The sequence below is a fragment of the Castanea sativa genome, chromosome 5, assembly GCF_040712315.1.
Source record: "Castanea sativa cultivar Marrone di Chiusa Pesio chromosome 5, ASM4071231v1".
In the NCBI taxonomy this organism is placed as follows: Eukaryota; Viridiplantae; Streptophyta; class Magnoliopsida; order Fagales; family Fagaceae; genus Castanea; species Castanea sativa.
Genome location: NC_134017.1, coordinates 32,913,422 through 32,940,057, shown reverse-complemented (window position 1 = coordinate 32,940,057; position 26,636 = coordinate 32,913,422). Strand labels below are relative to the sequence as shown.

Sequence of the window (26,636 nt, the reverse complement as noted above, 5' to 3'; positions counted from 1 at the left end):
TCTCGTGCATCACATAGTTTAGCAGCTAGTTCTTTTATATGAAGCTCCTTTACTGAAGTAGGCAAATAAGTGATAACAATTGTAGACCCAATTGAAAACCAAATATAATGATTACAAAACAATTAAAAAAAAAAAAAAACTGTCATATATGAGCAAAATAAACGGAAGATCAAAAACACATTCATAACAAATAATAATAATAATAATAATATTCAATTCAATATGAAAGTAAAGTAATGGATAGAAAAACAAAATAATGATTTGTTTCATATTAGCCAGAATTTAGTGGAATGTAGTTGAGATAAGCACAAGGTAGAATAAATGGATGATTGGCACCGGTTCAGTAATCAGAATTGTTCCGAACAAAACAAAACGGTATTGATAACATTGATATATACAGAGGATGAAGATTAAATATATACAATACAATAAGCATAAAGGCTTAGAATAGAAGGTTTAAATATAGGGATTAATATGAGAGGAATAGTCACGAATTCCTGCTCCTTCCCATCCCATCCACTCTTCCCACAAATCCCAATCAGGATCATCCATTCCTCTCATCGGCTCATCAACATCAATATCATCCTCCTCATAGTACGATCCATACATCTTTGATACACTCGAATCCTCCCTCAAATTATTCATCACAACCTATTTTACACAAATATACTGATTAAGTTAGAGTATGATTTTAATTTTTATTAAAAAAAAACATTATCAACCAATAAAACTAAATCAAATTCTACGAGAAAACACACAACCTTGGTTGAAGGATAAAATTCTACTAGTACAACCATATGCTATATTTGCTACTAGTGAAACATCACACTCACAGTATAAGCATTTAGCAACTTTTAGAATTTCTTTTTTCTTTTTCTTTCTATATTTATAGTTAACAAAGAATATTTACCACAAAAAAAAAAAAAAAAGTAAACAAAGAATTGAAAGTGAGGACAAAAGGCAATGAGTAGGTGGCAGTCCCATCATGCCTCTTTTTTTATTTTATTTTATTTTTTATTTATAGGGTATCACAAGTATTCACAACACATAATAATAGTAGTAATAATAATTATAATAGTGATTAAAATGACTCGTGCACCATTTGGCGGGCACCGCATTCACATGACCTATACCATTTCTGCTTAAGTCTGGGTGAGATCCTTTTTATAGATAAATAAACTTCGTATAATAATGTTTTTATTGTTTAGACACATTAATCAGAAAAATGACCTGACCAATCGAACATTTTTAATCCAATTTTATTTTGCTGGGAACCAATACAAAGCTTTTTAAGAGAAGTTTTCAATAACTCTTCTTATAAAGTGATACTGTAGTTATTAATTTCTCAATACTATCGGAAAGGTAAGGTAACAGACATGAATATAATATCACAATTTCTTCGGAATTTTTTTTTTTTTTGAAACAGACAGATATATGTATATATAACAATATAACATCACAAATTTCTTAGATCAAATATCAATATTCAAGTGTAAGATGAGATTAAGCCAAAAATTACTATGGAAAAACCAAACAAAGAAAAATAAAACGGATTGGATTACGTACATCATAAGCTTCATTGATTTTGTGAAACTGCACTCCACAATTGCTTCCTCTGCATACGTCCGGATGATACTAGTGCCAAAAATAAAACACACACACACACACACACAAAATTTTAAATCAATCAGAGAAAGATCTACTTGACATGAGAGAAGGAAAAAAAAAAAAAAAATCAATCTTAAAGATCAAAGTTTGAAATTTCATTTATATAAATATAAGCTAAAGCGATTTTTTTTTTTTTTTTTTGTCTTCTTTTTTTTATATTAAAAAAAAAAAAAGTCCTAACCGAACCTAAGATTTAACTTTAAAAAATCCAAACTAAACCAAGAAACCCAAGAATAAAAAAGGAAAAAAACCTGCAAAGCAAGCTGTCTGAACGCCTTCTTGACATCAGATTCAGAGGCACCAGGTTGGATTTTCAAAGTCTTGTAAGGATCAATCACAGAAGAAGCAGAACAAAACATAACCCTATTCGCCATCTTCTTCTTCCTTTGCCTATCTCTCAGCTTAAACCAAGAAGAAGAGGAAGAAGAAGAACACCCATTTCCACCAATAATTCCAGCAGCAGCGGCCATCGTTAAATAAAAACAAAAACTTATTTTCAAAGCACAATACCACCAAATCTTTTATTTTTTGGGCTTTAAATAGAGGAAAATTTTAGCAGAAAGGTTATCGCTTGGAAATGAATCCAATGGGAAACGGAAAATGGATTTCAATTAAAATTAGGGAGAGAGGTTTGAAGTTTGAAATGGTGGGTTTCGAAACCAATGATTGTTGAATAGAATAAGTTAATGGATAGAACGACTTTTCAAACAGGGAAGCTTTATTATAGAATGTTGATCAGATCAGGGAAAACGTATGAGGTGGCACGGAGTGGAATTGGAAGGTCCTTATCCAATGCGTCAGATTTTAGATTTGTGGTTTCGTTTTTTTTTTTTTTTTTTTTTTTTTTTTTTTTTTTTGTTGTTGTTGAAGGATTTGGATGCTTATCTTTTGCTTTATTGGTCGTCCTAGTCATACTTTTTTGGTATATTTTGGGAATATTCCTTCTTTATTTTTTATTTATCTATTTCTTTTCCGCTCTAACCCAACATAAACTACTTATTTGTTTTGCCCCTACTTTTTGTCATTTTATATTTTTGATGCTTTACTTGATTATTTTTCTTTTCCGTTCTAGCCCAACAATGTCAATCAAGTAATTTTCAAAAAAAACTATCTCTTCTTCTTTTTAGTAAAAAACTAAAAATTATAGAAATTGATTCATTCAATCAAGATACAACGGAAAAGAAAAAAAACGAACATTCCTCAAGCCAAACTAAAGTCTCTTAAGCCTCTTTTGCTGCTCCACAAGAGTTTGAGCAATACCATAAAGTACGTACATTTCATAATAGAATAAAAGTATTAGTCCGTAAAGGACAATCAATGCCATATAATAAAGAAACAAGTGCAACATGAAGACTTTAGTACCTATCAAATTACAAAAAGAATAACTATTCAGCAAAAAAAAAAAAAAAATTACAAACAAAAGAATAACTATTCCAAATAGTAACTCATGAATTTTAAAATATTAATATTAGTAAATAATACTTTGGTATAAGTACTCTCTCTTGTTTTTTCTTTTACAATTCTATACTAAAGCCTTACCTTTAGGATAAGAAAAATCTGAAACTTTTTTTTTTTTTTTGAGAAACACACACACACAGATATATATATATATGGGGAAGTGGGATGAGATAAGGGAATACACTCATATGCCAACACTAAAACTGCATGCGACAGTTAGTATCGTGGAGCAAAAATTTGAAACTATTGAGATGATTTTTATTACACAAATTTTGTATAAGCTACTCAACCACATTATTTAAGGTCAAAATATGAATTCCATGATTTATTGCATATTAAATACCACTGTCAGTTTTTTTTAAAATCTTCTCATCTCTCTCCATGTGTATGTTAAAATACTTAGAATTCTAAAATAAAAAAAATATAAAAAAACCACAAACAGTACTGTGGGTGTCAAAAACCACCCTTCTCCAAGGATAATATATAGTTTCTCGAGAAGTAGACTGACTGACAATTTATTTATAACAGAGAATAAAGGGAATAAACACTACACAATGAGAAACTCAAGCAATTGATTTCACAAAGTCATGTTCATTCATAATAAGACTAATGTGTTACAAGAGAAAAATTCAATTTCTCGTGGTGTTACACTACATAAGTTTTTTGGTCTTTCACTCCTTCTCCTTCTACTATTTCTCTCTCCCTCTTTTTCTGTCTCTTTTTCCAGACACCCTTTTTATTCCTATCCTCCACCTTATATAGGTATCTTTTTATTCTTATCTTTATAGTTGTCCTGTCACCAGCCAAGTTTTTAGGGATATTTTCTTCTACTTTATCGGTTTTCTCCCTTCCCTTATCCTAGAATTTTGACTTTTGGGGGGTGTTTGTATTGTTCAAGTTGTCTCTTATGCATTCACTGTAGCAAAAGTTAGGTGGAAATACCCTCATTAATGCAGAGGTGAAGATATTCTACCTTCTTGTATGTTTTGGAAGTCTCCTGAGATTTCAAGTACCTTCTGAAAATCAAACATGGATTATTCATGCACCTCGCCTTGAGTAAGGCTAGACTTTCTTTAGCTTATTGCCTTCTCCACGAGAACGATCTACTAAAGTTGCCCTCCTTCTTCTGGGTGCTTGGGATGGCCCTATTGCCTTTCTTCCATACCCTATAACCCATTGAGTCCTCCTACAAGTATACATGTTTGGCCCAATTCATTCTACGGGGCCTAGTTAGTACTTGAGCTTTAGGCCTGAATAGAGACTCTTCCACTTCCCAAAAGTACCATTGAAAAACTCACATATCAAATTCATTTTCTTAAAATTTCAGGAAATATTTAATTAACCTAAATGCTTATGATAAAAGGTTATAATTTGGAATCCCAATTATATAATTGATGTTGACAATTGACTCACTATTGTTTTTAGTGTTTATTAAAGGAAAAAACTTGGATAGTTGCTTAAAGAAGTTATAGAATTAATTATATCCACTAGTCTAGACTCTAGGAGTAGGATTCGATAATATCTCTTAATCCAAACAAAAAAAAAATTATAAGAGTGAATATGAACATTAGAGCATTAGCAGCCAAGGATGTAAAAAAGCGTCTATTTTGCATCTTCAAACATCACTTTATCTATTTTACCAACTCATTTTACAACTCACCCTACATCCCAATTTCTATTTTTACCTACAACCCAATAAAATAATATAAACTACTTAATAAAATAAAATAAAAGTAATCCTCTCTCTCTCTCTCTCTCTCTCTCTCTCTCTCTCTCTCTCTCTCTCTCTCTCTCTCTCTCTCTCTCTCTCTCTTCACCCACAACTACAAACACCACACCCCAACCATAGCCAACCACCACACCCACCCTCCACCACAACCAAAACCACCTCCACTGCCACCGCAATCACAATCACAATCAGTCCAAAGATCAATCTAATAGCAAAAGAAAAAAGAAAAGAAAAAACTCACCCACATCACAACAGCCACCACCAACTAAAATCCAACAACACCACCACCACCACCACTACCAAATCCATACCCACAAACCCAAACAGACTGGACTCCACCACCAAACAGACCGGACTCCACCACCTAATAAATCACCAAAACCCAAAGCCACACAACCCACAACCCACTCACTGTTTCTCACAACCCAGTCACTGATTCAACAACCCAGCCATCGATACCGACAACCCAGTCACCGACTCCACAACCCAGTCATCGAATCCCACAACCTAGCCCCCAATTCCCACAACATAGTCACCAATTTCCATAACCTAACCACAATTCATCGATACCACAACCTAGCAACCACCGTAACCCACACCTTAACCTCGACCACAAACGCTGATGTCCACCACAGACGCTGATCTCCACAAACCCACACCCTCCACCACGCTGATCCCCACAAACCCACACCCTCCACGCTGATCTAAGAGAGATGCACTGAGATAGAGAAAGGAGAAAACAAAACAGAGAGTGGGGAGAGAGGAATAGATGAGAGATAAAAGAAAGGGAGAGAAGGAGAGGGTGAGGTTAAGGTTGAGATATAAGATTTCAGAGAGTAATGTGAGATGTGGGCCCGGGTGAGAAATAAAAAATATTAAACAAGTTTACAACCCAGCTACAGTCAGGTTGTAGATTTACAACCTGACTGTAGCTGGGTTGCAAATCTTTTTAGAAATAGCAACCCGGATGGAGCATGATTTTATGGGTTTGATGGCTAAAATAGCAACTGGGGGGTTTTTACACCCCCAATGCTAGTGCTCTTAGATGAAGTTTCTGTAATATAAAGTTATTAACATCCTAACGAGTATGCATTAATCTTTTTTTGTTTTGTTTATGAGAATGTGTCTATGCATTAATCTCATTTCAAAAGAATCATTCATTTGAAAATGATTTTATTATTTAATAAAATTTATCAATATCAAATCTGGTGAAGGAACTAGGGAGGAGCAACTTTACTAAAGTTGCAGAAAATTGATAAGAAATTTGGGGATGAGAGGGATAGAACTAGAAATTTGTATTAAAAATACAAAAAAAATAGTAAAAATATGCAAACAATGGAGGGCACATGAAAATTGAATACATGGCATTTTGACACTACGTCATCCAAGACAAAGAGATGCGGGGAAGCTCGTGCCTCGTAAATTTTGGGATATGTTTTTTAGTTTTTTTTTTTTTTAAAGGAGAAAAGTACTGAGTCTGTTTGTCTGAAAGTATTAATATTATATTAATAGATTGTATAATATCTGGCGTTTCAAATCTGAATAAAAACTGTCCCTTTTGAACTAGTGGATAAGTATGTAAAGATTGAGATTCCGTGCAATATCTAGGCTACTGGACGAGTGCAATAGTTTTATTCTTAACCCTTCCTTTAATTTAATGCACAAAAATAGGACATGTCATAAAGACACGTCACTGATCTGCGTGAAACAACTTTCTCCCATTTCTCTCCTCTTTACTCTTTTCTCTATCCTCTTCAACTACCTCAAATTTCAAAAGAACTCTCTTCCTTTCTCTCTTCTATCAGATCTTTCTCTAGGACTCTATGGCTGAATCTCCATGAACTCCATTGCTCAAACTCCATGGCTATAGCTAGCAGCCACCATGTTCAGCTCCACCAATTCTGGCGATGGTTTCCGAGAAGTTCCTCTGTCTCTCTTGGTTTCTCTCTTTGTTTTCTGGTTCTCTCAAGCCCAGCTAGGACCAACCTCCTTGCACCCACACCGTCGTTCCTGGAGGTGCTTATCACTGGTTTCCCTCTGGCAACCTCTACACCCTGACCGTGCTCCAGGTCTCCAATAGTGTTTTGGCCACACCTTTATTCTAAAGCCAACCCCCAATATATATATATATGAACGTTATTATATTTGGACATTTTGATATCAGTTATTTTCTCCCTCTTTTTTTATTGAAGGAAAAAAAACAACTCTTGTTCATAAGCTCAATTGTGCCTAAATTTAAATGCAATTTCTGCTTTATTGTATAGATCAAAACCATATTTGTATAACTTAGAAATGCCCAATTAGAATTAGAGTTCATAAATTAGTAACATATCTATATAACATTGAAATGCCCAATAATTAAAGTTCATCTAGAAATATTTGAAGATTTATTAAAAGAAAAAACACATCACCAAATTTTCAAACATTCTTTTGAACTAAAAACCCAGAATATTTGAGGGAGGCCTTAACATATAAAAATCTAAATTGACTTCTTAAAATTTGGGCTAAACTTGTTAAGTATGATTGGTCACAATTCAAGCAAGCAAAAATTTTTCACTCAAGTTAGCCTATCAAGAGCCACTATTCATACCTTTAAAATGAACTGCAACACGCAAAATACCCATTTGCATAGTCAATACAACTACAACACGCAAAATACCCATATGCAATTAGGATAAAAAGAGAAATTTCATAATGATTTTTTTTAGCATAGAGCAAGCAACAGAATTACTTTACTAATGTCAAAGACAACAACACACAACAACTACCAGCAAGCCACTTTCCCTTCAATCATAGCACATTTGGCTGTACCTAAAAACCTCCATTTTTCAAACCCAAGCAATTCATCAAGCTCTATGCACAACGAAACCTAGTCACTAATAAAAATTGAAACAAAATGGGGGGTTTTGGTCATTTCTAAAAAGCAAATAAAAAGTGAAGAGACAATAAAGAGAAAAAGAGGGGTACCAACGACCACCAATGGTGTAAACACCATCTATATGCACCGCCACCGGCGGTAGTGTGAGTGCAAGAAGAAGCTCGGCCAAGTGTGAGCTTTAAAGAACAAATTTTTTTTTTTTGTTGAGAAAATTAAAAGAACGAAAAATCAAAGAGAGAGACAAAGGAACATGGTGGCTGCTAGTTGTAGCCATGGAGATTAAGCATCAACTTCTCTCTTACCCGATTCTCTCCAAATCCTAACCCTTAGTTTCTCTAATCTGGGTTAGAAAAGCATCAAATTCTCACTTAAACACCCGACTCTCTCCAAACCCCAACCCTTACTCTCTCTCTAATCTGAGTCTAAAAAGGGTGAGAGTGTTTCGGGGTCGGGATCTCAGATGGTGAGTTACTGTTTACTGTTTTTTCTTTGTTTTCGCTTATGGGTTTGAGTTTGGTATGGGAGAAGCAGTGACGACAGGGTTGAGGGAGAGGTAGAGTACAAGTGTGGAGGTTGAGAGAATGGTGGAGGCGTAGTCAGGGTTGAGAGAGTGGAGTGTTAGGGAAAGTGGGGGAGAGAACTCAATTGAAGTGAGAGAGAGGAGAGAGAGTTAGTGAAATTCAAATTTGGGAAGCTAAAATGAAAACAGAAGTGAGCACACAAATTGCTAGCCTGGATTGGTGAGGTGTCAACATAATGAGTCATTGGATTAAATGGAAAGCTGAGATTTGTACTATTAGACACCGTGCAATACCCTGGGTATTGCACGGAATCTCAATCCAGTCCATAATAGCACTCTACACATGGTTAACGGTCAAAACCTCAGTATGTTGGGTAATCACACATAGTGTTGAGGGAACATATTCTTAAGATGGAATCCATAATCTCTTTAATGAGAACTGGTTATTCAAGGCCGGCCACTTTATTAAAGAGTTACTAAAGTTCATATTTTATGAAATTAGATTTCATAAATATGAATAACTAAAAGATTAAACTGGGTACTCAAGGAATAAAATAGTTGTTTACAAAGTGAAACTTTATTATGACTTTGTTCACTATAGATATATCATGGAGGGGTCAAATAATATCATATTAAAGTCTTGGGATATAATTTATTAATAAGGCCTAGAGTGAAATCATATTTCCATAGTGGTACCTGTTATATAATTAATGGTAACTTTGAGCTTGTCAAGAGTTGACAGATAAGTCTGCAGCCCGTTGGAGCTAGAACCTTATTAGTCTCTTTGGTCTCATCCCAAGCCATACACTTAAGCCCAATTGGGTTGGCCCAAAAGGCTAACCCAATTAGGTAATTAGTTATTTATTTAATAAGAGTTATTAAATAAAGAAATTGCTAACGTAGTTAAGATGTATGTATAATTAAAAGAAGAGAAAACAGTTTTTCTCTTCAGAATATTTGGAATACACTTTTCCAAAGGATAATGAACGTACTTAAGAATTGATTGAGAGACCGTTCATCTTGGTCACCATGTGGAATTGGGATGAAGATTGAAGGTATTCTCAAGTCTTGTTTTTTAATTTCATTGCATCAAGGTACACTTTTTGTTCTTTGTCCTAGAATTCAATGTTGTAAAGTTGTGATTTACAACTATGTTTTTGTTGGCTTTATTCCATGATAAAAAGTGTTGTAATTGCATAAATTTGTATCCTTGTATTTTTGTGGGATTTATTTGTAATGGGTTTAGTATTGAGTGGTGGAGATTTGATCAAGACAGCTAAAAGTCACATGAGGAGCACATGCCAAAAGCTGAAGAGTCATGCCGAGTTGTTGTTTTCGCGAGTATCTTGTAGGTAAGGCCTTCCCCTAGTTACTCGTGAAACGTTCTGCCTAGAGGATTTTTAAGTGTGATTTTCTTACCCTTCGCCCATACTATATATACTCTCATTATTCACAAAAGTATGAGAGGTCATTCAGAGAGAAAACCCCTAGATAGGTTTTCTACAACACACACACCCATCTTTTAGAGAGAGAGAGCTACTCATCCTTAGTGAGAAATCATTTTAACCTCTTCTCCTTCCATCTCCCATTGTCATACCTTGAAAGAAGATTTGTACCCAAACACAACTCACGCCTTTTCAGAGTGTAAAGAGTGTTTTGGAGCTTGGAAAGCTTAGAGGATTTACCAAAAGAAGTCGGTGAGGCTTGGCAGATGCAATCAGGTGTATTACTTGATCCAGAAAGCTAGACAAGACACAGTTTCGAGAAGCCTTGTTAGAGTAGGAGCTTGGAGGGCTTAGGTGCATTGGGTAGATTAGGCTTGGAGGATATCTTACTATTCATGTATTCCAACTTATTGTCCAGTGGATTGATTTATCGCTTGGAGGGCGGTGGAGAGGTTTTTCGTCAAGTTCTTCGGTTTCCTCTTTGATAACACATCGGCATGTTATCTTGTGTTTTCATCTTTCTTCCCTTACTCTTGTGCTTTACTTTTAGTGTTTGATGTTTATGCACTAGAGTAGTTATCGGTTTACTGCGTTTCATTTACTCTTGTTCTACACTTAAATAAATTAGAGTAAAATCAACCGAACCATAATATTTTAATTGGGGGTTTAAACAAGCTCTTGTGTATTTACACAAATCCGAGCTATCAAATGTTATATGTTATCTCTCATGAATGAAGTAGATACTTGTATTGCTTATATTGTGGGTTTTGTATGAGATGCAAAACCAGTTTTTCCAACAATTGATATCAGAGCAAACTTCAATATCATACTTGTATAACATGACGATTGAGTTCTAGAGTCAAAGAAAATAGTTTTCTTGGTGTTTTTTATTTTTTGCAGTAAAGTTTCTGCATATTTATGTTATTTATCATGGTTTATGATGTGGATATGTTTAAAGATTCATGGCATCAGTTTTACAGTTTTAAATAAAACTGGAATATAAGTCAAGGGTGAACTTTTTGTTTTGCACCACTTGGATGTAGTTGGCAATTGGGCATAGTCGTTGAATTTCATTCAATAAATATTGTTGATGCTATTAACGTATATGAGTGTATCTTTCATTACGATAAATTCTTTTTCATATGAACATCATGGGACCCATGTGGCATATAAAACCTGCTATTAACGCTTGTTTGCTTATATTAATGCTTTCGACATCGGGCCTGAAACGGAGAACTGTTAGGCCTTCGTTTGACCACCCGCAGTGGCGACGCTCGCGCGCGCGTGGGGCCCGTTAGAGGCCCCTCTCAATGATTGGTGCGGTTTGTGCGAAACTTCGAGTGCTCTCTCTCTCGCGATGGAGGAAGGTATTTGTCTACCTTTAGAGGTATGGCAAGAATCTTGGCCAAATTTTAGGTGATTATCAAAGGTAAGTGAACTCGCCGCCAATCATTAGGTTTTTCTAAGGTGTGATTAGTCACCTGTTTCTAGTTGATTTTATTACCAATCCTAGACTAAGAAAAAATGCATTTTTCCTAATCTAATGTGGATGGCAAAAAATATTGATTCTTGAGTCCGGAAGTTTGGTTACGTGTGGAAAAGGTGTTATGGCAAAGGCTATGCTGAATTGTGGTTTAAATGTTTGTGATAATGACTCTATGAGTATGATTGAAGGGTGTCTTAACAATGAACTCTTAGAGTTATTAAAAACAAAGAAACATGCTAGGATGTTTGTTCACATGCTGAAATATTTTGAAAATAAGAATCACATCTTACACAATAGTCTATGTGAGTCTAACTCTTTGATTAAGAAGTATAAAAGAATAAATAGAATATTTTGTGAGAAGGTTGATAATCTGAAAAAGAAAATTCAATCTAACAAAACCATGGAAAATGAAGATGAATTTCTGTTTGAGGGTCAAAAATGCTTATCCCATGCTTGCTTATTTGTGCACACCTCATTGAAGGTATTTAATTCATGTTTATGGTATCTTGATAGCGGCTATTCTCGTCATATGACAGGAGATAAATCACTGTTTAAGTCACTCAAAGAGAAGGTTGGTGACTATGTGACATTTGGCGATGGGAGTCATGCTCAAGTTCTTGGCAAAGGGACTGTTGAGATATTGGGATTACCTTTGTTGAAAGATGTCTTATACATCAAAGGGCTAAAGGCGAATCTCTTAAGCATCACTCAAATATGTGATGAGGACTTCCTTGTTCAATTCTCAAAGAAGGGGTGCATAATCATTGATGAAAAAGGGATTCAAGTCTTGGAGGGAAATAGGACTATCGATAATTTCTATGGGGTAGTTCCTACGGCACCCATTTCGTGTAGAAGTGCACGTGTTGACATATTGGAACTTTGGCATCACAGATTTGGGCATGCAAATTTTAAACAAGTAGCTAAAGTATCTAAACTAGAAGCGGTTGAGGGACTTCCAAAGTTTGGAAAGGTGGAGAAGGCTATTTGTGGTGCATGCCAAAATGGGAAAGCAAACAAAGGCAAGTCATCACAAGGTGAATGTGATCGCTACCTCACGTTGTTTAGAGCTTCTTCACGTTGACCTAATGGGGCCTACAAGAACTGAGAGTCTAGGAGGAAAGAGGTACATTATGGTCATTGTTGATGATTTCTCAAGATACACTTGGGTTGAATTTCTTAGAGAAAAATCAGAAGCATGTGAAAAATTGGAAATTCTTTGCAAGAGACTACAAAACGAGAAAGGGGTTCCTATTGTCAAGATAAGGAGTGATCATGGCAAGGAGTTTAAGAATGCAAAATTTGAGTCGTTTTGTGAGAAAAATGGAATCAAAAAGGAATTTTCAGCCCCCAAAACTCCTCAACAAAATGGGGTGGTTGAGAGAAAGAATCGGGTGATTCAAGAAATGTCAAGAGTTATGCTACTAAACAAGCAAATTCCTCAAAAGTTTTGGGGAGAAAATGTGAACACCTCATGTCACATTGGTAATAGAATATTCTTCCGAGTGGGAACAAAGAAGACCGCTTATGAAATTTGGAATAGAAAGAAGCCGAGAGTGAAGTACTTCCGAGTGTTTGGAAGCAAGTGCTACATTCTAAATGATCTGGAGAATCTTGGAAAATTTGATGCAAAAAGTGATGAAGGCATTTTCCTTGGGTATTCTACTACTAGCCAGGCATATAGAGTTTTCAACAAGAGAACCAAGACGGTAATGGAGTCCATCAATGTAGAAATTGATGATGCCATAACAAAGGTAGAGATGGTTGATGATGGAGAAGGACCAAGCACCAAAAAACCCATTGTTGAAGTTGAAACTCTTGATATAGAAGTTGAAGGACCTACACCGGAAAAGGAATCAACTCCCATGAATTCAAGAATGGAAACAAGATTAATGTCAAGAACATCAAGTCCTCTCACTCCTCCGGAAGTTCATCCTCCCATCTCCCGGAATGATGAAGTCTCCACATCAAAGAAGCCATCATCAAGAGTGATTAAGAACCATCCGGATAGCAACATCATTGGGTCTTTAGATGAAGGTCTTCGCCTTAGAAAGGGAAACATACTTCTGGCCAATCATGTAACATACCATTGCTATCTTGCCCAATTTGAGCCGAAAAGGGTAGAAGAAGCTCTCCAAGATGAAAATTAGGTTAAGTCAATGCATGAAGAGCTGAATCAATTTGTGAGAAATGATGTATGGGAACTTGCTTTGAGGCTTGAAAATGTTCATGTCATCGGCACCAAATGGATCTTCAAAAACAAGACAGATGAAGATGGAGAGATTATCCGGAATAAATCTCGGTTAGTGGCTCAAGGATACACTCAAGTAGAAGGAGTAGACTTTGATGAATCCTTCGCTCCTGTGGCAAGACTTGAGTCTATTCGTATTCTTATGTCAATTGCATGTATTATGAACTTCAAACTCTATCAAATGGATGTAAAATGTGCATTTCTAAATAGATACTTGAATGAAGAAGTATTTGTTGAACAACCCAAAGGCTTTGAGGATCCTTACTTCCCTGATCATGTGTTGAGATTGAAGAAAGCTCTGTATGGCTTGAAACAAGCTCCTAGAGCTTGGTATGATTGACTTACCCATTACCTCCTAGACAGAGGATTCAAAAGGGGGTATGTCGACCAGCCTTTATTTGTCAAAAATGATGAAGATTATCTTCTAGTGGCTCAAGTATATGTTGATGACATAGTATTTGGAGCTACCATTGATGATCGGGCTATAGAATTCTCTGAGAAGATGAAGAAAGAATTTGAGATGAGTATGGTGGGGGAGCTTACATTTTTCTTGGGCCTTCAAGTCAAACAAAAGAAGGAAGGCATATTCATTTCACAAGAAAAGTATGCTAGAAATATTGTCAAGAAGTTTGGACTAGACTCCAAAAAACATGCCTCCACTCCCATGAGTTCGTCCACGAACCTGAATGTTGATTCTTCTGAAGTAGAATTGAGTCCAACCTTGTATAGGAGTATCATTGGGAGTTTACTCTATCTTATAGCTAGTAGACCGGATATTGCATTTAGCATTGGTGTTTGTGCTAGATATCAAGTTGCTCCAAAGGAATCCCACCTGACTGTAGTGAAGCGAATCATACGATATATCAATGGAACTCCAGATTATGGGTTGTGGTATTCAAAGGACTTGAATGCTTGTCTTGCCGGTTATTCAGATGCAGACTGGGCTGGAAGTGTGGATGATCGAAAGAGTACTTCAGGAGGCTGCTTCTACCATGGTAACAACCTTGTCTCTTAGATGAGCAAGAAATAAAACTCCGTGTCTCTCTCTACGGCTGAAGCTGAATACATAGTTGTTGGAAGTTGCTACACACAACTCCTTTGGATGAAGAAGCTACTTCATGACTATGGGATTCCTTAAGATACAATGTGTGTTTTCTGTGATAACACCAGTGCCATAAATCTCTCTAAGAACCCAGTTCAGCATTCAAAGTCAAAACACATAGAGATACGCTACCACTTCATCCGAGATTTGGTGGAAGATAAAGTTGTGTGTCTTAAGTTCAAACACACTGACAATCAAACGGCGAACATCTTCACCAAACCTCTCAATGGTCCACAATTTGAATCACTCCGTAAGACCATTGGTGTTGGTACAATTCCTTGAAACTCTTGTGTGTTGTGTGTTCTTCCTCTCTAATTTATCCTTTATAGAACACACTACTTTGTTGGCTATTTGTATAGCATGTTCTGTTTATTTACTGTTTTCTTTAAATGTTTTACATTGTTTTTTATCAATCTTTTCTTGCTTTTATGTCAAAAATCCAAAAACACATAAAAAATAGAAAATTCAAAAAGTTTGATCGACATTATTGTGTTTTGTCACAAACATGTTTCTCCTTGTACCTTTGTACAAATGGCTTTGTGCATTCACGAGCGTAGCTTGTTCTTTATGCACTCATATCATTGTGGAAAAACTCTTGAAATCCATGTGACTGTTGTAAAGAGATCTTCAAACTTGTCATGAATGATTAGTCAATGGTTTTGTTGATCTTGAGACATGCATAGACTTGTACCTATATATCTTCTCACACTTTTATTTTTTGTTTTTGCTTAAAAGAGCTCACCAAATGTAAATCTCCAAATGAAAAGAGATATTGAGCTGCAAAAGTCTGTCGCACATACTAGTATTTAACTAGGAAAAAGGGAAAACGACCTTTATAAAAATTGTATGATGCCCAAAAAGCCGAAGGCTATCATCAATTGAAATATCAAAAATTTCAGGCATCGACCACACAATGAGATGTATTGATTCAAAAAGATCAAATGACATAATGTATTGTATGAAGCCAAATGAAAAACTTCGAAATTCATGAAATCAAGTTTTGTGGGAGGTCATATATGCATATTTCTATAATTGACATGGGTCACATTATCTAGTGCTAATTGTGTATGCTTTGGTTGAATTGATCATTGAAGCTTCACATTGGACTAAGGACTATCTCATCTTTAGTACCCACACACATCAAACATGTCTATGTTCAATGAATGCCATATTCATTTATATGATTGTACTTGATTAAATGTGTTTCCACATGCTCAATTTTTGTTGATCAAACACAAATTTTTTTTTGAGTGTTTTAGTTGTTTTTGGAAAGTATTTTGTGTTTGCATAATTGTCAAAAAATTTCAGAAACAGTGTTGCCCTGTTCTGGCGACTTGGTCGGGGGTAAAGCAAGTCGCATGTTCTAGTCGCGAACTTTACTCAAAAGGTCTTCGCGACTCACTGGTGGGTCAATGTCCCAGCCACGAAAAATACTTAGAAATTTTTTCAAAATCTGGGTTTTTAGGTTTCCCGTGACTTGATGTGGCGACTTGTTTGCGAGTGGAGGCTCCAGTCGCGAGGGTTATACAGAAGTTTTCGTGGCTACCTTCGCGACTCCCTTGTGGGTGGAACTTCCTGTAGCGACAAACACTTAGAAAATTTTTCAAACTTTTGTTCTAAGGTGTTTGGTAACTTGCTATGGCGACTTGCACGCGAATTAACTCAGTCGCGAAAAACGTGTGACTTTTCAGAATGAAGGTTTTTTTTTTTTTTTTTTCTAGAAATGGTTTCAAAATTTTTCATTTTTCCCTCACATCTCGTGACATTTCATCTTCCCCTCTTTCAAAAACACTGTGTTCTCACACAAACTCTCCATATTCTTCCTCGCTTGTTCACCAATCTTCAAGAAAAGGTATAGGTTCCGTTTCTCTCTCATTGTATTTCACTTTTCTTGGATTGGGTATCCTTGTTAATCTCTGTGACTTTAATGCGTGAATATGGGTATTTGTTGATTTAAATATATTGTCGTATGGGTTGTGTTAGATATGCGTTGTTTCACTCTGTCTTTGGTTGTACCATATTTTTTTGTAGCTCTCACACATTCTGTGACATGATTGTGACCCTAATCTCATGTATTTAGGGTTTTCCACAATATTCCTATTTTTGGAACTAACTCTGAGCTAATAGAGTTTGTTGTCTTGTGTGGTCTATGTTGCTCTTTGCTGTAACATGATGCAGCGTGAAAATGTCTCCATTCAAAAGAGCAGCTGTGAAAGGAGGCAGTAGCAAAGGGAAAAAGCCTGTGATCGATGTTGATGATCTTTCTCCAAAGCCAAAGAGGACCCGATTCCCTATAGGAGTGTATGATCCACACAAATTCAGATCTTATGCTGCTTTTCAGACTTATGAGAACTACTTTAAAGATGTCACTCCGTTGATTAAAAGGGCTGTTGACCAACCATCTCTTCAAGACACCAAAATCCCTGAATGGTTTGCCACCAAGGATTGGAATTTCCTTCTCTCCTACCTTGATGATGCATACGAGAATTTGGTGAAAGAGTTCTATGCTAATGCCATTATTGAGGGAGAGGAACTCAAATGCTAGGTTAGAGGAAAGATTTTCTCAGTAACTCCCACTTATATGGTAGAAATCCTACACATCAACCGGCCAATATTAACCAAGCCACCAGTGCATGATGAGTTGAATCCAGAGGAGGATTTACTTCGGGATGCTCTTGGAAGAAACTTGGAATTCTCACAATCTGGGAACTCAATCAGTGTTTCCTCCCTATCCCCAGAACTAAGGGTGCTTATAATAATTATGTTCAACAATTTGTATCCTCTATCCAGCACCGAATACATGAATCTAGGGAGGGCCTTGTTCTTACATGATGTGATTACTAATGAAGAGATCGACATTTGCGCTCATATCTTTCATATTCTGCGCAAAATTGTTGCAAGAACTAACTCAAGGACCTGCATTCCTTTTTGCTGCCTTGTTTCAAGGATATTAAAAATCAAAGGCATTCATCCATCAGATGATGAGTCTCCTTACACAAAGCCAAGTCCAATCAACATTCGTACACTTAATGCTAGAATTGGACATAGTCGGAAGGGAATCAAGATAGAGGCTTCAACATCTCATAATAGTTCTTGAACCAGCTCCTCCTCCTATGATGAGAAGTTAGACAACATTATGCCATCCGTCCATGACATAAGCACTAAGATGTCAAGACTAGTCTCTTTTCTGCACCATCACACTATTCGTTGTGACACGAAGTTCACTTCTCTCCAAACCCAATTAGATCAAATTCAAAGGAAGCTAGAGGAAGATGAGGACTAGATATTCCATGACAAAAAGGGGGAGATGATGCTGATAAAGGGAGAAAGAGCTTGATCAAAGGGGGAGCATTGATGTTTGACATGTTGCTTTATTTTATCATACATCAGGACTTATTTTGTGTATCTTAACTTTCTGCTTTATGCTTTTCTTTATGTTCTGTTTGTACCCATGTTGCTTTTGTAAGCTTTTAGGGTTTGTTTTCTATGTTTTGTAGGCTTTTATGGTTTTTACCATGCTTATGCAGCCTTTATGTTTTGTACCTATGCTTTGTAGCTTATGTACTTGATTTTATGCCATGCACTACTTTAAGTACATTTCTCTTGTGCCCTAGTAGGATCTTGTTCCTAGATGCATATACCTCATGTATTGTGCATTGATTGAGAGTTGGACATGCAAATGATATTTTGCATTTAAGCTTATTATCTTGCATGTCCGGATGTTCATTCCAAGTGTGAATGAGCATTGTGGTCACTATTTTATAGTGATTGCTTGTATGGTCAAGCCTTGGTTTATTACTTTACTCCATTTTGCTTGATCGCATTGTGCTTGCCTCATATGCATTACAAGCTTTTTCTACATACAATGATCATATTATGTTGTTGTGTTTTAGGAGACACTTGTGCTTATGATTCAAGAGCTACACAGATTCTAGAGTTAGGTGTGAGTGAGTTTTGTTCAACCGTTCACAACTCACATTTTAAGTCTAGAGTTTGTTTTAGGGTTTTGTCACGGAATAGCCAAAGGGGGAGATTGTAAGGTTGAAATTTATGAGCCATTTTGTTGGCTTTATTCCGTGCCAATTTGCTTGTAATTCAGCACTTAGAAACCTTGTATTTAGGTGGGATTCATGTAAGGGCAGTGTGTGAGAGAGTGTGAAGAAATGCTCAAGATTGTGCAGTGAAGCAGGGACTCGCGGTTGGATCTCGCAGGTGGCTCGCGGCTTGCAAGCCGTCAGATGATGCACACGAGTGAAACATGCAGAGAAGATGTTAATCACGGCAGCTGGAGCACTATAGGACAAAAAGTCCAGTTTGGCCATTCTGTTTACTCGCGGCTTGAACTCACGACTTAGTCAATTCGCGAGGCCAAGTCGCCAGACAGCTCTGTTTTGGAAAAACTGACTCTTCGCATTCCTTTCTCTCTCCAGTATAAATACCCCTTATACCCACGAAATGTAGAGGGCTTTTAGAGAGAATTTTGAGAGAGAAACCCTAGAGAAAAACAAGATTGACTCATCCACAATCTTCACATAGAGACTCTTCAAATTCTCTCCATTGTTACATTCTTGAGAGGTACATTACCAAAATCTTTGTTCACCATACCCATATCTGTGAGAAGGCTGTTTGGTGCTTTGAGAAGCAGTTAGGAAGGGACCAATTTCATATTGGTTGATGCTATGGGCTATAGCGGAATCCGGTAAGCTAAAGAAGAAATAGGTTCGACGCAACCTCGTTGGAGTAGGAGTTTGGAGGGCTTAGGTACACAGGATAGATTAGACTTGGAGGGTCTTTTGTTGTTCATGTATCACAACTACATTCTTTAGTGGATTATTGACTGCTTGGAGGGCGGCGGAGAGATTTTATGCCAAGGGCTTCAGTTTCCTCTTCAATAACACATCGTTGTGTTGTCCTTGTGTTTGCATCTCTCTTTCCTTAATCTTTGCCATTTAATTTCTGCTATGGATGTGATTTTATTTGGTTTAGATTATTTATCAATTCTGTTATAAGTTTATGTTAATTTTCCGCACATACTTTGTTTGATATTAAGCTTGAATTGGTAATTTGTAATTTGAGAGTTAAACGCTCATAGGTGTTTTATACATATTTTGAACTTTCAAAATGTATAGATACTTCTTATATTGGCTAATTGCAAACGAATCTAGGATCTTATGATGACTTAAAACAAATATATGATAATGATTACAACAACATAATGCACACACAATGATCATGATATATCGACTTTCATACTCAAAGAATCACCCAACAATAAAAATTTAATTTGTGAAAATCAAGTTTTAACAATTGCTAATTTGCAATCATTATTAATGCATACAAAACCCACTATCATAGAGGGTTCCATATGCTAAATTGCTACACAGGGAAAAACTAATGTAATATTTTTTTTTTCTAAAAAAACAAAAATTAAAAACCTCAACAAAACAACTATAAACTTGAATCACACCGGATCTTAAACTTACTTGACAAATATGATACTCTCATCTACCATTCCTATGAACCACAATGAATAAAAGAATGAGAACATAGAATATTTGAGAATCAATAAAATTTAAAAGAAAATATTTGATTACAGAATTTTGAAATGGATAGTGAGAGCAAAAGAAATATAAAGAAGTTGGAGAGGGGTACTACACTGCATATTTAAATTTTTAAAAAGAAAAGAAAAATGAGAACAAATAACTTAGGAACCAAAAAATAGTATCAAACTAGTTTCACACATACTAAAGTTTATAACAATAAAACAACTGTCAAAAGCACACTACTATTGGAATCCCTTATTAAATAAATTAAAACAATTGTAGAAGCAGTTTAAAGAACCCAAAAGACACAAACAATGCAATTGCAGGAAAATGCTTCCCTCACATAAACCATACGTCACTCAAAGAACCTATCTCATTCATATACTCATTCGCAAACTCTTTAGGGCAAAAAAAAAAAAACCTTGAGCAAATATTCAAAATCTCACAATTTTACTCCCCCTTACAAATAACAGAGCAATTAAGAGGGAAAACAAAAACCCAAAAATTAAAGTGAAGTTATTAACTTTAAAAGATCACTAGCCATTAAAATTTAGGTAGGATTTCATCTTGTAGGATTATGTATCAAAATTCTTAAATTGACAGCAAACCATGATTGAAGAGAATATTAGGAAAAGAAATTAGTACCTTTGCTTTAATGAAATTAGAAACTCTAAAATATAGAAAGATTCCACTTCAATTTAAATCCGGAAACAATCTTTTTCGTTCTTGACGCTGAAGTTGGCTTCATCTTCCACCTGGAAATAACAAGAAATAAGTGAACTCTGATCTTAGTTTCAGTGAAACTAAGACAAAGAGTTTTTTTTTTTTTTTTTGAGGAATTGATAGACATTCTCTACATGTCTTCTTCATAGTTTTGTTTTTTTTTATTTTAGTAGTTTGATTGGGATTGAAGAGGGTTCTTTAGACTGATACGTTGGTTCTTCCAAACGGTAAGGAATTGGGCCGAACTGATTGGTTTAATCTTGACATGGCAGAAATTTAAATGGGTATTTTTCCTAAGTGGCATAACATGAGACATTGCATTTAACATTAACTTAGTTCACATACCTCCACCGTATGCATTCAAACCTAAATAATGTAGTATATTTAAACATATAGTAAAAGCAACAGCGATGTCTGGTAGCATGGTAAGAAAGTCTGCACAGACAAATCAAATAGCAACAACGATGTCTGTTAGCATGGAACTTTGATGGATTGTGTTGTTTATGAAAGTGGGATACCAGAAAGTGATGAAACAATTTAGGAGATTCAGTCACTGTGGAATGATGCATTAGGCTTGACTTATTCTTTTGTGAGTTATTGTTTTTGTTGGATCTAAAGGGATGCTAACTTTGTAATTCATGAACTGGGCAAGAATGTTTTGTTTTCAAATGTAATAACTATCCCACCCACACAATGTAAAGTACTAAATCTTGCTTGGAGTTTCCACAAATAATCTTCCTTAGACTACTAAACACTCTTCCTTCTCTTATCTAGCCTCCAAATCATTACTCTGTTTACATCTATTTTTTAAAGAATTAAAAAAGGCAGGAATTTTGAACAATCACTAGAAACCATCTAGTTGACTTTTCCACACAATTTGAATTCAATTACATGAAAAAAAAAAAAAAAAATAGGGCATAAATTTTTCGATTCAGCCCATAAATTTTCACCAACAAAACCCATCATCAAAATTTCTCAGCCAAATAAATAAATAGAGCAATACAAATTCTGTTAGTTTCAACAGAAAAAAAAAAGAAAAGAAAAAAAAAAAAGCCAATTTTCTGGACTTCTAAACATGAAAAATTCATAGTTTGTCTTCAATTATCTTATAAGTAACATCTAATCTAACAAAGCAATAATCGACTAACATTGACACCATATATATATATAGAACTTTATTCAAAAGTGTTGAATTAAAAGAGCACAATTTAAAAAGGTTAGTAAATTGAAGTGTCAAGAACCACAATTTCACTCCCGTTCAAAAATAAAGAGAACAAGCACAAGACAAGTTTTAAACCCTTTCGTTGGAGAGGTAGACTCCTTAAGTATTAATATAACATACATAAAAAAAAACCTTAACCCAAAAGGCCAAGCGTAATAGGTATAAACTAAATTATATTATATTAACCACTCATTCTTCTCTTCATTATTAATATGAAACTTTATTCACACGTATGTGAGTCTCAGTCTCCTTGTAGGTTTCAAGAACTTTCCGTGGCCATGAAAAAATCCTATTCACTCTCCTTTGCTTTATGGGTTTTTCCCTTCACTAATGCATCATCCAGGGCCTTCACCCCGCACCTTTTTTATTCATTAAAACCTCGCACCTCATTTTTGTCTAGCACCATTGACAATACTCCTCTGTTGGGCCTTTTATACCATCCCCACTGCCTCACACTACAGTGGGCTCTAATACTACTTGTTTGAAAGATAAGAACCTACTCCTTAAGTATTAGTATAACATATAAAGATACACTCAACCCAAAAGGCCAAAGCCCAACGAATATAGACTCAACTATGTTACATTAACCAATCATTCTTCTCATCATTATTCCATGTAAGATTTTACTCACACGTGTACACCCAACACCTTCCCCACCAATTAAGATGCTCTACAATTGTTGCTGAGCATCATAGATTCAGAATACCTCATGGCCTGAATTATTTAACTAATAATTAATCATCTATCTCTGGTAAGTATCAACTAGAGTGTGAGAAGAAGCACTAGATTATAAAAAACTTCAATGGTCTTTCCTCGAAGCAGATAGCGTGTTCCAGAATGCTTGATCATCTCATTTTTCCTATTTACAATGGTACTCTTAAAAAAACCTGTAAAGTTTATGCCGTTCTTGTCATACAATAACTGACCATTGATCTTGGACATATTATGGGAAGTCTCTTAAAATCTAGAGACCCAGACACGTACAGAACTCAAGTAGCTAAGCCACTATTTGATATATCTTTGAACATTTACAGCCACGTGATCAGAAGTCACTTTCTAAATGAATCCGAATCCAGTAATTCCAGTGCACTTCTCAACTTCCAACTTGCAAGATAATGTGTAGCAATATTGGTAAGCATTTAAAAGAGATCCAGCTACTTCGATTCAGTCTCCACTGAACTTCTATCAGTCTCCCTTTCAGACCGTTGATCAGATGACAAAGGCTGCTCCTTTTGAATCTTCTCGCCAACAGAAGCATCTAAATCAACAGGCTTTTTGAACTGAACCAAAATCATGGTCATATTGTCACATCCCTCACCACCAGCAGAAGGTGCCAAACACCTGTCAAACACTCTCTCACATACGGCTGAAAGTTTACTTTCCTGCATAATTTGATGGAAATCTATGTTACTTCTATGCATATTATTTTCAGTAATCTGAGAACAGAATAAAAAAATACTTACAGTCTTCAACTGTTCCCGTACATAGTCCACTAGTTGTTGGCTTGTCATGCAATCCCTAGTGCAAGAGAGTCAGGGTTTTCATCATGACTAGCAGAACAGAAAACTAACAGAAATTCAAAATGCATACTAAAATTCACGAGTATTAGACAGTGGGGATCACACATCAAGGTAAAATGACACTAGAAGTAGTAGTAGTAGTAAAAAAAAAGGAAAAATAAAAGATGTTATTAAAAAGGTCACAGAGTATGTGATTTTGTATAATGATAGAATATCATATAGACTGGTAAAGAAGAAAAATGTGATCAATCCAATTAGCTTGTTAGAGAATCCATAGCCAACCTCAAAAGTTTTGGGGCTAAGGCTTTGTTCTTGGTTGTTGTATTGTTCAAGTAGTAATATTATTCTTCTAAAATTAAAAAAAAAAAAAAAGGATTGCCTTTGATCAGATTATGAATTTAACATCCTCATTGCATACTACAAGAAAATGATGATACTGCTTTCTTCACATGTTATCCAAAAAGTCTTAACATCAAATTTTCCAACTATGTTCCCATGTCAAATTTAAATTTTTGGGTAAATTGCAAATTACAATTCTAAAGTTTAGAAATGTTTGGATTTTACACTTAGAAGTTTCAGAATTTGAATTTTACCCTCTAAAATTTGAGAGTGCTTGGATTTTACGACCTAATGTTTCAAAATTTGGATTTTACCTCCTAAAATTTAGGTGTGTTTGGATTTTTCTGCCTAAAATTTGGGAGTATTTATATTTTATACCCTAAAGCTTCAAAATTTAATGGTGTAAAATCCAAACACTTCCAAACTTTAGGAGATAAAATCCAAATATTAAAACGTCCGGGTGTAAAATCCAAACACTTCTAAACTTTTGGAACTAAAATCCAAATTTTGAAACTTCAAGGTATAAAATCCAAACACCCCCAAACTTTAGAGATGTAATTTGCAATTTACTCTAATTTTTTTTATTGAAAAATAAAAAGGAAAGAAAAGAAAACCAAAGAAAAAATTAACAGTTTATTCATCAAGATGAGGCATACATCAATTCCATAGTGATTCAAGTTAAAGAAGAAAAGATCCACTAAATGCAGAAGGTATGAAACTCATCTTTTAACTATAAACCGATTAGTAAACCGATTAAAATTGTAAGAATATGTATTTTCAGTGTAAAACTACAAACTGCTAACTATATCACAAAACACGTAACGATCCTAAACTAAAAATTGTAAAGAAGACATAAAGGACAGAAGTGAATGGCAAAAGGTGACATGCTGGAGGAAAAAATACAAACAAGTATGCTGAGACTGAAAACTTACAGTTTCTGTTACAAAAGCCCTAGCTAATTCTAGCTGTTACCAAAAACTAACTGCTAATAATTGAGTTACAATACAAGAAGTTCAACTACACCTACAAATGACAAGACACTACTCCAGCTGCTAACTAACAGGCTGCTACCAGCCTGCCACAATAAACTGCACCAACGCGGCAAGCCGCTGCTGTTACTTGCCTTAAGAGTTGCAGCCACCTTGGTCTTCATAATAGGGTATTATTTTGCTGCATCAAGTTATCTTCTTATGAGTAGAAGATTATGAGATTAACATAATAACTTGAATTTTATCATCAATAACAATTTAGCCTTTGGTTAAAAGTTGTCTAAAGAACTTAGGGTGAGCTTGAATAAACAACGAAGAAGAGATTCTCCCCTTTTTTCCCTCTAAAATACTTAGGCTTCAATGGAAAATCAAAGCAAATCCTTGTCCAATGGTGCTCCTAACACTTTCACAATGTGTGTTTTAAAAGGTTGTTTTACGTGATCTAAAGCTTATAGACTTCTTTTCTTAATGACTGTACATCACAAGCACTCAGCAAGAAGATTGAAACAGGCCACAAATGTCCTTACCCCACCTTTCCTCTCTCTTCCATTTATCAAAACCTCCTCCCATGACCAAAGATCCCAGCCCCTATAGTTACCTTTCTCTATCCCTCTCATACAAGAATTGGATGGGTAGTTACAATTAGACAAAATATTTAAAATTTTCTAAGAGGTGAACTTTTTTTTTAAAGAGTTTCAATCTATGGCGTCCAATTTTGATGATTGTTCTTTTTATCATCAGACCAAGACACCAATCAGCTTTTTTGGTGTAGGCGGGGATTGAATTCCAGATTTCTCATTCAACCATCAGAGATTTTACGAGTTGAGCTAACAGTACAAATATATACTCAAGTAAAAGGTTTATGAGCCCTTAAATTCAAATTTGATTCAAGTATCGGAACAAATCTCTAAAATACTGCCACAAAGCAAAGAAAATTCTAACAGTATCAATTTGAGGAAGCCAGCATTTTCACATTCAAATAGATATTCCTTGAAGTCCTGTTTAGGCTTTTAAACAGAAGATGGAGTATCGATAATTCTGTTAGAGTATGCACAAAAAAATGTTCTCCTTTACATTAATGTCCAATTATGACATTCACCTGCAGAATCATTCCACCACTATAAAGTCCACAGGTGAACATTCTAATTTAAATTAGGTGTCAAATTGCCAATACCAATTTTTTTATATAATTGAAAATTTGAAAATAAAAACAATAGATGGCCCAAATGAACTTAGAAGCTAAAATGATGCCCACAATATTATGAACCATAACATAAAAGTCATTCATAATGAACAGAAGTTATCACAACTGATTCCTGCCAATGCAATCCAAGAAGTAGATTTCTACCTCATTAATGAACTTCAAAATCATCAAATGCTCTTTTGCACTGGATGCCAACAAAACCAGTAAAGCAGTACCAAACACCTAAACACTAGCTTATCATAATACACATAAGACCATCTACATTTCACCAAATTCATACAGTTTCATCCAGATTCGGAGTCCCACTTTGAATTCAAATTATCAAATATAGTTTCTAATATTATCCCTAAAGCATTTAGAAAAGATTTCACAAAGGACAGAATATTTGGAAAGAAAAAAAAACATTAACAAGTGAACCTGATTTCTCAATAGGAAATTCAATTATAATCAAATATGGAAACCAACTTACCAAATCCCATCACAAGCTAGAACAAGAAACTCATCATCATCACAAAGCTCAACCTATTTCAAGGAGAACCAAAGATATCAAAATAGAGCATGG

The 26,636-nt window shown here is 35.3% G+C and overlaps 2 protein-coding genes across 3 annotated transcripts in view; both read right to left on the bottom strand.

Moving 5' to 3' along the window:
• Positions 1-313: 313 nt before the first annotated feature.
• LOC142636202 (chaperone protein dnaJ 8, chloroplastic) lies at positions 314-2,377 on the bottom strand. Its single transcript, XM_075810333.1, has 3 exons — positions 1,920-2,377; positions 1,567-1,635; positions 314-651 (listed from the first exon to the last, which is right to left on the bottom strand). The coding sequence occupies exons 1-3, from the start codon at positions 2,136-2,138 to the stop codon at positions 457-459; spliced, it is 483 nt and encodes a 160-aa protein (XP_075666448.1). The 5' UTR covers positions 2,139-2,377; the 3' UTR covers positions 314-456.
• Positions 2,378-22,792: 20,415 nt separating this feature from the next.
• The window catches only part of LOC142634177 (putative protein phosphatase 2C 60), a 31,010-nt gene continuing 27,166 nt past the window's right edge, over positions 22,793-26,636 (bottom strand). For both annotated transcript variants that reach the window (XM_075808464.1, XM_075808465.1), the window contains exons 9-11: positions 26,544-26,596; positions 23,486-23,540; positions 22,793-23,404 (exon numbers count right to left, since the gene is read on the bottom strand). In XM_075808464.1, the coding sequence (XP_075664579.1) occupies positions 23,177-23,404; positions 23,486-23,540; positions 26,544-26,596 (336 nt within the window). In that variant the 3' untranslated portion in view covers positions 22,793-23,176. The remainder of the gene's footprint in view (positions 23,405-23,485; positions 23,541-26,543; positions 26,597-26,636) is intronic.